General features: G+C 36.3%; 1 protein-coding gene across 1 annotated transcript in view; it reads right to left on the bottom strand.

The window, feature by feature from the left end:
- LOC141389503 (serine protease 7-like) overlaps positions 1-14,768 on the bottom strand; it is a 32,905-nt gene extending 18,137 nt beyond the window's left edge. Inside the window, exon 1 of the mRNA XM_073961090.1 lies at positions 14,214-14,768. Coding sequence (XP_073817191.1) covers positions 14,214-14,298 — 85 coding nt within the window. The 5' untranslated portion in view covers positions 14,299-14,768. The remainder of the gene's footprint in view (positions 1-14,213) is intronic.
- Positions 14,769-15,162: the final 394 nt, after the last annotated feature.

Here is a 15,162-nt window from a genome sequence, read left to right as displayed (position 1 = left end):
AATTTTGGGTATCGTAATATGTATTTTGTCCAAACGTAGTTTAAGTTCGAAGACGGTCCACTTCTTCGGGTACCTCCCCCACAAAAGTTCAAAATATTTCTGTAAAATGATGTGAACGATAACTCTCGAAGGGTGCAATCGATTTCGTCCAAACTTTGCACATCATATTATTTCTTCCAGATATAAATCGGGTTCAAACATGGACTATATCGGTCCACTCCATCGGGTACCTCCCACACAGTTTCTAATTGTTGCAGACTTTACACATCGTATTATTTCATCCAGTCATGTATCAGGTTCGAATATGGACTATATCGCTCCACTCCTTCGGGTACCACCCACACAAAATTCGGATAAAGTGAAGTTTAACAGCTCCTCTCGGATCGTTTTGAAATTTTTTTCAGTAAGCTGTCCCTGCGACTCCCTTTACAACGGTACATTTTTTTTCTTACGCAAGTCCATACTTCCTGGGATATTGGCCTAAAAGTTCCAAGACACCCTGACAGCACAAACCAAAATGGCAAATCCGCAAGATAATTCTCGCAGGGATTTTGCGATTGATACAGACTTTACACATCGTATTATTTCATCCAGTCATGTACCAGGTTGGAATATGGACTTTATCGCTCCACTCCTTCGGGTAACTCCCGGCAGCGTACGTAAAAATACTTTAAATAACATTTCCAATCGTTTCGTTTCGTATTTTCCATAGGAACAATACAAAACGAAACATAACCCACGTTGGCCGAGCTCACTGTTTAGTTTTGTTTTGTTTACTTTCGTGAGTGAGAACAAAACGAAAAGCGAAAAGTACTCAACTCCACAAGAGCATATAGAAAACGGAATAGTACTAAACACATGTGAATAAATCAAAAACGTTTGGTGGTTGATAAAATTCACTGTGGTATGCTGATGCTAACTTATAGGGTTGTTAAGCAATCACATGTGTGTGTGTGTTTGAGTGTGTCATTGACAATACGCACGGCAAACGTTTCCCAAAAATACTTCTTGTTTCGGTGGTGAATGAAACAACTCGGCAAAGCATAGTCGAAGTTACATTTCAGCAATCGTACTGTTTCCATCTTTTTACATTGAAAAGTTTGTGTTTTTGTTTTGGTTATGAGAATGAAACGATTCAGAGAAGCTGAAAAGTTTGTGGCTTTGTGTGATTGGTACGGGAATCGTTTTGTTTGTTTCCGTTCATTGCCTCCCACACAAAATTCGGATAAAGTGAAGTTGAAGAGCTCCTCTCGGATCCTTTTTTTCAGTAAACTGTCTTTGCGACTTTCTTTACGACGATAATTTTTTTCTTGCGCAAGTCCATACTTCCTGAGGGATTGGCCTAAAAGCTCCAAGAAAGAAGCTCAGTAGGTTGTTCGAGCGGCCTCTTTTAAAACCGCAAGTCAATACTTGCTAAGATAATGGCCCAAAGCTCCATGTCGGCACATACTAAAATGGCTATTGTGCAAGATAACTTTAAAACTTAGTTTAACGTAATTTAATATTTCGAGTCCTTTATGAATAAGTTTGGTTAATAAAAATGTTTGGTATATGTCAATGATTTGGTGTAGCCCCACATTACGGTACATACAGATTTTTTCCTCTGATTTGTACTTGTTCTTAGACGACTTTAAGATCATTATTAGCTGCGTGTAGGATACAAGTATCACTCAGCTTTGACAAGGTTAGGTTCATGATTTTCTTGCAACATCGTTTATAGAATTTCTTGGACACATTTTTTCACACGAAATCGAAGGTATTTAGTACTTACTAACCCATAGTTGGAATAACTCGGTGACTACTTTAACATACATGCACACATTAATCAATACGTCGTGAAATTACACCTGCACCACTTAATACCCATGGGATCGGAATTGTCACAAGTACGATTACAAATTACCCGTCAATGTGCAACTTTCACAACATATTTCTTAAGCGGCAACAAAAGATATTTAACTTTAATTGAATAAACAGAACAAAAAATACGTAGCATGTGTAACCCATTAAACAGTTGAACGAACGAACGTTCACTACCTGTACTTAAAAATTATTTATCACCAGGCACAATTTAAATTAAATCAAACAAATACTAAATGCAAGAATTACTTCTTGACTGCACATCAAGTGATTTGATTTATTGTTATTTCCGTTTTTTGTTTTTGTTTTCTTAATAACCACAAACTAATAAACCTTTAGTGGGGGTATTTTAAATTCACATGCCATGTTAAATGATTTAGTTCAATCTAATTAACTCTTAAAGTGTTTCATAAAGAAACAAATTAACACAAGAGTAGTGAGTTATATACGCTCATAGCGTGAATTATTTAATAAAATGCATTTATTAACCGCTAAAATTACACGAAAGCACACACACACTTTGAATTATTGTAGGTAGCAACCCAGCTAACAATTTTTTTCGAGGACTCTGATTTCCGATTTTTTTCCCGATTTTCTGAATATTTTTTTAGAAATTTGCCCATTTCACTCATATTTTCCAGGAAATTGTACCGATTTTCTAAATGTTTTTTAAGAATCTCTGCACATTTTCTGAAGAATCTTCGTTCCGATGTCTACTCGTTTTTCTAAGGGATTTTTTTGTTCGGTTCGGTTGTGGAAAAACAATGCGATTGGTTATAAAATTCGCATACACAATTTTTAATTTTTTTAATATAAATGCAACATATAATAATTTAAGCTAGTGTTGATAGCTTCAACTTTTAATCTACTTTTAATCACAAAATGATAACAACATTGAAACTCATTAAAATGTTTGACATTTTTGAATCTTCAATAAATAGCGCATTAAAAGAAAATTGACTCTGAGTGGGGTTTGTTCTGTGTTGTGTCAATCAAAGAAAAATTTAGATTTTCTGACAAAAAATGCGCACTGCCGCATTTGATGGAATTTCCTTCCAAATTCGGGCCAATTTTTTTTCATAAAATCTAAATTTTCCAGAATTTTTTTCCGAATACGGACCGATGTCTGTCAGAATGGGTGACGTAGGGAATGAAAGATACCAAGAAACGGTCCTGACCGGCTTTAACATGGCAAAGTCCAGGATTTATCTTGGTCCCTCTTTCATCTCAAGTGGACACTGACCTCCCCATGGTGTCACCTGGGGTAGCTGCCTTTAACACCCGTTAAAGGTAGTGAGCTAAAATGTGCCACGCGTTCACCAATAAGAACGTTAAAAGCTTGGGTTTGGGTGCAGGGTTAGTAACCCTCCCCTAGAAAAAGCAGCCTACTATGAAAAACAAAAGAAAAGAAAAACAAATCCCTTAAAAGTTGACGACCCCCGCAAACGTTTTAAGGACCATGATCTGGGAATCTGTACCTGTAATATTCGCACTCTTTATAGAGAAGGTGCAGTTTACGCATTGGCAGATGAACTTGAACAGTACAAGGCCGACATTACTGCCATACAGTAAATACGATGGAATGGGAAAGCCGTCACAACAACACCTAAAGGTGACGCACTGTATTATAGCTGCCATGACATAAAGCATGAGTTTGGTTGCGGATTTGTAGTTGGTCGGAGGTTAAAACACCTGGTCTCGTGCTTCACACCCGTGAATGAAAGACTTGCTACAATTCAAATAAAAACAAAATTCTTCAAAATCAGGTTTATTTGCGCTCATTCTCCCACTGAAGACAAGGACGAACAGAACAAAGATATATTTTATGAGCGCTTAGAAGAAACATATGACCGTTGTCCTGCCCATGACATTAAAATTATTCTAGGCGATTTTAATGCCAAAATTGGAAAGGAAAATATTTTTGGCCCAACAGTCGGAAAATTCAGTCTCCACAGTGAAACATCTGACAACGGTATGAGGCTGATAGACTTCGCAACGGCAAAAAACATGGTAGTTAGCAGCACCAGATTTCAACATCTAGACATCCATAAGGGCACCTGGCTGTCTCCAGATCAGAAAACAAGAAATCAAATTGATCACGCTGTGATAGATGGAAGACATTCATCGAGCTTGTTGGATGTGCGTTCGTTCCGAGGAGCAAACATAGACTCGGACCACTACCTTGTTGCAGCAAAGGTACGCACACGGGTAAACGTAGCAAACAAAGTACGAACAAACACAATACGAAAGTTAGACATCGGTAAGCTGCAATCACAACAGATAGCCACAGCATATTCCACTCAACTAGCCCAATTGCTTAATCAAAGCACTCCTCATCCTATCAGAGCAATGGCAAAGTATTGCATGGAGCAAAGAGCAGCAAAATCCATACTTGGATACCAGAGACCTCCACCAATTAATCCATTTTATGATCAGGAGTGTCGTGCTGCTACCGAAGAGAAAAATGCGGTATATAGGGCTATTTTACAATCCGTAGCAACGAGTAGTGCACGAGAGAGATATCGGGAGAGAAGGAGATAGGAGAAACGGTAATGTGAAAAAATCGAGATGTACAGGAACCAGAATGAAGTCCGAAAATCTACCAAAGAGTTAAACATCAAACTGATGGCTTTGGTATAGGCACATCCTCCTGTAGATACCAGCAAGGTAATTTGGTAACTGATACAGATAGTGTGCAATAAATCGGCTGAAGAATAATAAGGCAGCAGGAGCCGATGGCTTACCAGCCGAGCTGTTCAAAACCGGAGGCGACACGCTGATAAAGTGTATTCATCAGCTAGTTAGCACCATCTGGCAAGAAGAACGAGTACCCGACGATTGGAACCTGAGTATCCTGTGCCCCGTCCACAAGAAAGGAGATAAGACTGTATGCTCTAACTATAGGGGCATAAGTCTACTCCCTATTGCCTACAAGATCGTGTCAGGGATATTGTGCGAACGACTAAAGCCTATGGTCAACGAGATAATTGGACCATACCAATGCGGCTTTAGACCTGGCAAGTCCACCATTGACCAGATATTTACCCTGCGGCAAATCCTGGAGAAGACCCAAGAGATGCAGATCGACACCTACCACCTTTTTGTCGATTATAAAGCAGCCTTCGACAGCCCGCTGCGTTCAAAGGTATTCCACGCCGGGTCTGAATTTGGTATCCCCGCAAAGCTCATTCGGCTTTGTAAAATGACTTTAACTGACACGAGATCCTCAGTTAAAATAGGAAAGAACCTCTCCAAAGAGAGCTTTTCGTGTGATCTCTTTAACATCCAGCTGGAAAAGGTTATACGAGAGGCAAACGTCAAAAGAAGTGGGACAATCTACACCAATAGCCACGTGTTACATGCTAATGCTGATGATATAGACATCATGGGACGATCAGTAAAAGAAGTAACTGATACCTTTATGAAGGTCGAAGGAGAATCTGCTAAAGTGGGTCTGGCGGTAAACGGCGGGAAGACTAAGTTGATGGTGTCGACGCGCAATGCGTCCATTGAGCTCGGACCGACTGTGGAAGTTGGTTCCTATAATATTGAGGTAGTAAAAGATTTCGTCTATCTCGGCACCTCCGTAAACACAACAAACGACATCAGTTGTGAAATAAAAAGAAGAATTATATTGGCCAACAGATGCTACTTTGGTTTAAGTAAGCAGTTCAAAAACAAAGCCACATCTCGTCAAACAAAAATAACGCTCTACAAAACACTGATACTACCCGTGCTGATGTATGGCTCTGAAGCCTGGGTACTTGCGCAAGCAGACATGGCAGTGCTTGATGTGTTTGAGAGAAAAATTCTTCGAAAGATCTACGGACCAATCTGCGTTGACGGTGAATATCGACGTCGCATGAACCACGAGCTGTATCAGCTGTACAACGACATTAATATTGTTAAACGTATCGAGATGCAGCGATTGCGTTGCCTAGGTCATATCATAAGAATGGGCGAAAATGAACCCGCTAAAAAGGCGTATAAATACGAACCGCTTGGCGGTGCACGCAGAATTGGCAGGCCAAGGAATAGATGGCGCAAACAAGTGGATGAAGAGATGAAAAGGCGCGGTATTCCAGAATGCGAAGCAACAAATAGAGAGAATTGGAGATCTTTTCTTAGTTCGGCCTATGGAACAAATGTTCTGTAATGGGCCAGCTAAGTAAGTATGTCTGTCAGAATATCTTAAGGTAAGGTCACATTAGGCAAATATTTGCTCCAGCGACTGGCAGTGTGCGCTTACTTTAACGTGAAATATTTTATTTTAAATTCAACAACTGATCAAAACATATTTCATCAATTCACACGACGACAAAAGTATTTAAAGTCTTTGGCTAATTGATAATAAGTTATTAATTAATAAATAGGTTACCAGCATATGAATATTATTCCACCCTGCCAACAGATTCATTATTACATCAAAGGTTTCTGTTTCAAATAGCCAGTCTCTTTTATGGACAAACGTTACAAACAAGTTCTCTTGATCTTGTGCAGACTTTCTTCTAACCACCTGTTAAATTCAAATTAATTTATTATACTAAAATAATAATAATAACAACAAAAGAAATAATTAAATTGCATGTTTAATGCGTTATTGTAAGCAAAATATAGGCTAGACATATTTAGAATACAGCAAACGAGTTTTCAATGACATTGAGAAGGGAGTAAAAAAATTGTATGTATGCTCGGTTTCAAGTGTGCGGTAAACCAAGTTATTTAATTAACACTTTTCTGCATAGAAATAAGACATATTATTTATAGTTGTAAATTACGGTTTTGAATAAATGTAGATAACTATTTCCAAGTGCAATGGAACATGTGGTTTTGCTATTGCTAAATTTAGCAAAATAGTACAACTAATAACATTATTCGCATTTGAGGTTGAGTGGGACAGAAGCATAAAGAATGCGCTTTTTTATACCCACATAATTTGATCACATAAATTATGTGTGATCGAAATGATAATTAAATCGGAATATAGATATAATATGCAATATGCCGTAGAGCCTGATTATATAAAATATAACTACAAAAACTTATAACTACATAACTAAATGGAAAGTCTAACGCTATGCTCAATATTCCTCAAATAATTCCTAACAAGTAAAAAAGTGCCGACATAGATATATCCTCAGCTTGTGTAAATTGAAACTTACATCTATTGACAATATCGAATCTAATACCGGCTACGCAGATTTTGTGGTCCTTTTTGGATGTATGAATTTGCGGAGGATGTACTGGAAGGAATGGACCAACATAGTCCATTTTGGAAGTGGATCTTATTTTGGGATACATTCCTTTCGATAGATATTGTACCCACCAGTCAATTCAGTTGGTCACCGTATAACTCAGAAGTTTTGTGCCACGATGTCAGGAAGCATGGACTTGCCCACGAAAAACATAATACCGCTTTAAGAGGACCAAAAGGAGTAGCGTCGGTATAATTTTCTAAAGGATCTTCGAACAGATCCTAAACTGCACTTAAATAAAAATGCTGAACTTTTGTGGGGGAGGTACCCTAAGGAGAAGACCGATATCGGCCATTTTTGAAGTAAAACTACATTTGGACAAAATATTAGGAGATCTAAAGTTTTAAAAGTTGCTCCATTCAACAGATATACTTACTTACTTAGCTGGCCCATTACAGAACATTTGTTCCATAGACCGAACTAAGAAAAGATCTCCAATTCTCTCCGTTTAGTGCTTCACTTTCTAAATTCCGCGCCTTGTCATCTCTTCATCCACTTGTTTGCGCTATCTATTCTTTGGCCTGCCAATTCTGCGTGCACCGCTATGCGCCCCAAATTTATTCGTCTTTTTAGCAGGTTCATCATCACTCATTCTTATGCTATGCCCTAGCCAACGTAATCGCTGCATCTCGATACGTTTATCTATACTGATGTCGTCGTATAGCTGATAAAGCTCGTGGTTAATGCGACGTCGATATTCACTGTTAACGCAGATTTGTCCGTAAATCTTTCGAAGAATTTTTCTCTCAAATACGCCAAGAACTGCCTTATCTGATATAGATATAGCGCGTACTATTTGGTTACATTTTTTTTAACTTTTGGGTGAAGGGGGGGAAGGTACCGGAAAAGCGCACCGACAGTGTCCATCTTCAAACTTAAATTTATTTTGGACAGAATATTACGAAGGCCAAATTTTGGACCGAATCGACTGATCCGTTCGAGAGTTATCGTACGCATGGTGCCATAAAAACCTGAAAGAACTTGCGCCGTCGTAATGGGGGCAGCTAATACAAGTTGTTACAACAAAAATCAAAGCGATTCGAGAGCAGATCCTAAACTGAACTTTTCCGAAATTTTGGGTGGGAGGTACCGAATGAGTGGACCGCTAGAATCCATATTGGAATCTCATCTATGTCTGGTAAAAATTTCACGATGTGCAAAGTATGGACCAAATCGGTTACTCCCTTCAAGGACTACCGTGCGCACAAATTTTGCGAATATTTTCAAACTTTTGTGGGGGGGATACCCGAAGTAGTATACCGATATGGCACATCTTCGGACTTAAACTAAGTTTAAACAAAATATTACGAAGGCCAAATTTTGAACCAAATCGGCTCATCCGTTCGAGAGTTATCGTGCGCTCCAGCCAGACAGACGGACATTGCTAAATCGATTCCAAATTGTCTGAAACAAATTTCGTCCAAACATACTTGGGGTCTAAAACCATTATTTCGATGAGGCACATTTTGCCCGAATGAACGTGTATATACCCTCGTTAGCATAAATGCTAAGGGATAAAAATTCTGAAATGCTTATTTATCTTGTCGCATAAAAGGGTCCCATAATAAGGAAGAAGATTTAACTGCAGACATACCTGGTATTCTACCTTAGGGCCAGAAGAAGTACACAAGAAGTAATAAATCGAAACAAAAAATGGAATTCTTTTCATATTGCCAACATACCACTTGGTCGGGGCTTTTGAAACATTCGGCCTTTATCGAGAGAAGTGTGGGGAATATAACAATAGCGTTGTAATAAACACCGCAAGTACTTTTAAAAGTGTCAATGCAAAATCTGTGTAAAGGAGTGGCCCTGAATATTGGGACATTTTGTGACAAATATCTCATGAAGTATGTATTGGCTTCCAATCGCAAAAATTATAATGTTGTGGCCTTAAACTGGATTAAGCGGAGGAAGAGGTACCAAAAGGAATGGATCGGTGGACTTACTTTCGAAAAAATGTGTCGTCGCAATATGGGCCGCCAGGACATCCTGCTGCAAAAAAATTTAAAAATGACCCAAGACATATGCTTGAACTAAACTTTTACGAAAAATTTAGAAATTATATGTGGGAGGTACCCTTTGGAGTGGATCGATATAGTTCATATTCGAACGTAATCTACCAAAGTTTAGAGTAAATTGGTTGATGCGTTCTAGAGGGCAAGTTCGACAATGCTAAATCGAATGCAAATTGTCTGAAATGGATTTCGCCAATATCCCATTGGAGGGGGGACTTAAATGGCTTTTCAACTGAAGAAAATCTAGGCCTCCTGATTATGACGCACTTTCCGTCGAGACAGGGAGTGAATACCCAACAGAAGATTTATCAAAAATTAATCACTCGATCGTCAAACAAGCAATCATGTGTTTCTCACCGTATAAAACTGCTGGACTAGTAACAAGTAACGGTCGCTACAAAAGCTATTCCTAAATTTTCTTGGGATGTAATAAACTTGGCTACAACATTTAGTGCTTAGTTCACCAATTTTGTGCAGCAAATGTTAAAATTAGTGGAGTGGAAAAAATTTTATAGAAGTGTAGGTATATCGATATTATTTGCTGTTTGAGTTGTAAAAAGTGAGTACTTCAAATGTATAATGGCACCACCTGCGGGGGTTTGCAGACGAACACGAACATTTTTTAAGAAAGCATATAGCGTTGTCGATTAAAGCTCGAAAAGGAATGGACCGATCATAATATATATTTGTGGGCTTATTAATCACGTTATAATCTTCTCTTTAAAGGAGGGAATTTGAAAAATACCCATATAAAAAGGTGAACCGTCAAAGCCAACATTTTGGTCAAGAAATGTCTTTAAACATTTTTAATGACTAACTTTTGATGCACTCAATAACCCAACAAAAATATATGAAGAACAAACACAAAATGTCGGTTGGCTGATGTGACTAAAATCTTCAAAATACTAAAAATTGGGCGGTATAGTTCTATCGGGGCAATATAAAAACGTGGACCGACCTTCTCCTATTTTTAGGCACCGTTAATATGAACTCGCGACATTGTGCGACGCGGCTAGAGTTTGGCAAAACATGCCCATACACTAGAAAAATGAGCAGATAGGGAAATACACCAAAATCCCGCGGGGGAACCCACATGAAGACACTTATATTAAGTAAGGTTGACATTAACAAACTCACAGGTATACTTAAAAGGGGAATTCTGGAATGGAACATTACCTCTATCATTGCCCAGTATTTGCGACCCTAAGAACACAACTCCTGGGAAACGACAAAATTTGAAAACTTAACCGAGGTCTTGGCCACTGCCAATCTATCATATCAAACTTCCGAAATGGAAGGCATTACAATTCATGAAGGAAAACACCCTTCGATTTGTACATGTGTATGTATTGAGAAATGATTCTAGACAGGACACAACCTAGTGTCCTAGTGATAAGAAAAAGGCTTCAAAAATACTTCATATCTGCAAATTTGCAATAATGTTTGTATAAATAGAAGTTATCAAACTCAGCCTTTGCCTTCTAGCCATTCTCATCCGATATGCCTGATAGCTAAGTTGAACCACCAGCGAAACGATTACAGTTGGATGTGTGACACTTCGCTGGAATTCACTTTTTCATTCAATACAAAACTTAGGTTATGTTAGTTCGATTAATTCAATTAATTAACCAAATTAGAACCAAAGAACTTCTATATCTCAAAAATGGTAAAACCTAGGACCAAATCATAACAGTAAATCATCTGGAAAATGTTCACAGCTACAATTTTTTTTAGCTTCATCTCGATAGGACTTGCGGTTTCCAAGCAAAATCGCGAAAACCTAAAAATGTGAACTTTGACCGCGATTTATTTGAAAATCCTTCCTAGGACCAAATCATAGCAGTAAATCCTTTTCCAATCCAATTTTCACAGCTACAAAATTTTCTTTAGCTCCATCTCGATAGGACTTGCGGTTTCCAAGCAAAATCGTGAAAACCTAAAATAAACCTAAAAATTTAAACTTTGACCGCGATTTATTTGAAAATCCCTCCGTCGTTTTTTTTTGGTCTTCGATAGGACTTGCGGTTTCCAAGCAAAATCGCGAAAACATAAAAATGTGAACTTTGATCGCGATTTATTTGAAAATCCCTCAGGCGATTTTTTTTTATTTTCTCATCTTTTAACATTGTAGTTTCATAAACCGCAAAAACTTCCAAGGTCTAAGCACCTTTCATTTAAATTTAGTTGAGGCGCACCCTGTATATTTTTCCGGCTATCGGTCCTTCTTTTAAACGTGCCAAAAACTTTGGCCAATCTCTCCTGAACAATTTTGTTATCGAACAGCATTTTTAAAAGTTTGCCAAAATTTTTAAAAACTTTTGAGTTATCGTACCTTATGATTAAACTTTTATCACATATTTAAATTTTTCATCCAAAGTCGAAAATTACAAAAAGTCAAATTTATTGAATAGCTGGGGTTTTAGGCCAATTGCGTGGAAATGCATAACCCAAATGAAGCTTTATAAGCGTAAAATGATAGATAACAGACAATACTATAGCAAAATGCAGAAAACCCCCACAAAAATATTCCAAAAAAAGACAGAGTTTTAAGTCAATTTTTGCAACCATTTTTGTGGCGTTTAAACGACCAGTGGCTTTATGTGGGTTAATGAGCTTTGCAAGCTATAATACGGGGTACGTACCGTTTTGACTGCCGATGTTTGCTCACATATATCGGTGACTTGCCGTTCTTTTTTTGTCAGTCATCAGGCAACCACAAAATGTTTTGTGGTTGTTGGGCAGTTTGAAAGTAATCGATATTTTCGAAAAATCGACAATTAAAACTGATAGAAACTATGTTGAAAGTGAAATCTTAAAGCGTACTATTTTAAATTTGCGGTACAAAGTAAAACATCGACCCATTCGGAAATTTATTCTTAGTTCAACCATGAACTTAATTGACGATTTGAATAAGTAGTATTAGGATTTGAAAAGTTTGCACTAATAATCAGCAAATCAGATAGACCAAAATTAACGGAAATTTATAATTCGACTTCGAATTGTCTCAAACTTATTTTGGCTTAAAATATTTCAATAATTCACATTTTCGATCGTATCGAAGTGTATGAAAGGATATAAAATTGCAACTTTGAGAGTATATGCTTTAAAATTTGACATGACTATATGATTATAATCAATAACAAGCAACATTTGCGTATAATAAAAATAGTTCTAAAAAATATGTTGACCTTGAAGACGAATTTTAGGGAACACAAATATGCTGAAAATAAATCTTAGACATCAAAGCTAGAAAAGCGTCCTTGCCAAAACATTCACACTTCCCTTAAGCTGAAAACACATCCAACGTTTGAGTAAAGTTTTGTGTCATATACGGCAGAAGAATAAAGAAAACTTAAAACTTGGCATCACTTTGTCTTTTATTCTTATATCAGAAATGACACAAGTCTTTACTCAAACGTTGGATGCTTTTTCAGCTTTAGAAAACTCACTACGATATTCCTTCTTTTAAACGTGCCAAAAACTTTGGTCAATCTCTCCTGAACAAGTTTGTTATCGAACAGCATTTTTAAGAGTTTGTCAAAATTTGTAAAAACTTTTGAGTTATCTTACCTTATGATTAAACTTTTATTACATATTTAAATTTTTCATCCAAAGTCGAAAATTACAAAAAGTCAAATTTATTGAATAGCTGGGGTTTTAGGCCAATTGCGTGGAAATGCATAACCCAAATGAAGCTTTATAAGCGTAAAATGATAGATAACAGACAATACTATAGCAAAATGCAGAAAACCCCCACAAAAATATTCGAAAAAAACAGAGTTTTACGTCAATTTTTGCAACCATTTTTGTGGCGTTTAAACGACCAGTGCCACTGCAGTGGCTTTATGTGGGTTAATGAGCTTTGCAAGCTATAATACGGGGTACGTACCGTTTTGACTGCCGATGTTTGCTCACATATATCGGTGACTTGCCGTTCTTTTTTGCCAGTCATCAGGCAACCACAAAATGTTTTGTGGTTGTTGGGCAGTTTGAAAGTAATCGATATTTTCGAAAAATCGACAATTAAAACTGATAGAAACTATGTTGAAAGTGAAATCTTAAAGCGTACTATTTTAAATTTGCGGTACAAAGTAAAACATCGACCCATTCGGAAATTTATTCTTAGTTCAACCATGAACTTAATTGACGATTTGAATATGTATTAGGATTTGAAAAGTTTGCACCAAAAATCAGCAAGTCATATAGACGAAAATTAACGGAAATTGATAATTCGACTTCAAATTGTCTCAAACTTATTTTGGCTTAAAATATTATTTCAATTAAGCACATTTTCGATCGTATCAAAGTGTGTGACAAGGATATAAAATTGCAACTTTGAGAGGATGTGCTTTAAAATTTGATATGTCTATATGATTATAATCAATAACAAGAAACAAAAAACATGTTGACCTTGGAGATGAATTTTTGGGAACCCAAATATGCTGAAAATAAACCTTAGATATCAAAGCTAGAAAAGCGTCCTCCCAAAACATTCGCACTTCCCTTAAGCTGAAAACACATCCAACGTTTGAGTAAAGTTTTGTGTCATATATGGTAGAAGAATAAAGAAAACTTGATACTTGGCATCACATTGTCTTTTATTCTTCTACCAGAAAGGACACAAGTCTTTACTCAAACGTTGGATGTGTTTTCAGTTTTAGAAAACTCATACGATATTCCATATAGTTGTGCCATAGACACACGCCCACACCCTTTTATATTTTTGTTACACTTTAATCAACCTAGGTATATCGTTATAGAAAATTAGAATTTAAATTCACCTCGATTGGATTTTCCCGCCAAAAAAATCTTATTTTCATAACTATTAAAATTGTTTTATCATTCAGTCTGTATTGCATTCCAATATTAAATATTAACGAAATTAGTCACTTTAAGATATTAGAGTCATTCAATTTTTTCCAATAATACTCATATAACAATGAACTCTAATTAACTTTGATTTAGATCACTTCCGGCATATTTTAATTTTCTGTTTTATTTTCCCACAATGCTTTGTTATAAACAGTTTTTTTGTATAATCGTTTATATTGTTACAATTTTGGTTTATTAGTTGGCTTACCATTCATATTGCCGGCATAATTGAATAGTTGACTCTTTACTGTGGTCAATATACAACAAACAGCGTATAAAACAATAACTTTCATTTTGACACTTTATTCAATATACACAACACTAAAACATTAGTCACGTACGTAACTTCTTTCTGTGTTATTATGTTTTTCAAATTATGCTCGTTTATTTAATTCTTTTCTGGTTTTTAAACAGAATCGCTTGTAAACACTAAAAATTGCCTTTTTTGTTTGTTATGTTAATTATTTTAATTACACTACCAGAAAATAGTTAAATTCAACTTTGCCTTGTTTCACACTTCATGGGTCAAACTTCTTATTATTACTACTACACTGCAGGTTATGGTTATTAACAGATCTTTGTTGTTTCTTCTTTTTGGCTAATTTATTTAGAATTTTATTATTGACCTTGCCCACTAAAAGTTTCTTGATTTAAAGAATTGGCTACACACGTCGTTATTCCGATTGTTTAATACGTTTTCTTAACTCGCCAAGTAAAACATTTATCGACCGACGTTGATTCACTGATGCTAAAGATCAAACTGAAAACATTGTGGTTAAGCTGTGTTGCTTTTATATAGCCGTATCTTTTCAAACCTGGTTAGCAAGCAATCACACTATACAAGCCGGCTTCAGATGTCTCATATAACTTAGAGCACGCATTCAAGTCACCACAGGTGATGCATAGACAAAGAAAGAACAATTCTGGTTCTGAAGGTAAAGTACAAAATAATGAAATGTGTTTTTTTTATTAAATTTTAAGGGACAATTTTAAAATTAATTTTTTGTATTTTACAAATTTGTCACAAATAATTTTTGAAAATATTTTTTTCGATTTACCCGTAATTCCAGATTTAACAAGGAATTTAATTGATGTTTGAAATTTTAATAGCTCTTTTTATTTAATTTAATTTGTTTTTTTTTTTTTTGAATTTCCTA

The sequence above is a fragment of the Musca autumnalis genome, unplaced genomic scaffold (genome assembly GCF_047663935.1).
Source record: "Musca autumnalis isolate F117 unplaced genomic scaffold, ASM4766393v1 scaffold_1, whole genome shotgun sequence".
Lineage (NCBI taxonomy): Eukaryota > Metazoa > Arthropoda > Insecta > Diptera > Muscidae > Musca > Musca autumnalis.
The sequence above is the reverse complement of the archived record's forward strand: the minus strand, read 5'-3'. Positions and strand labels throughout refer to the sequence as shown.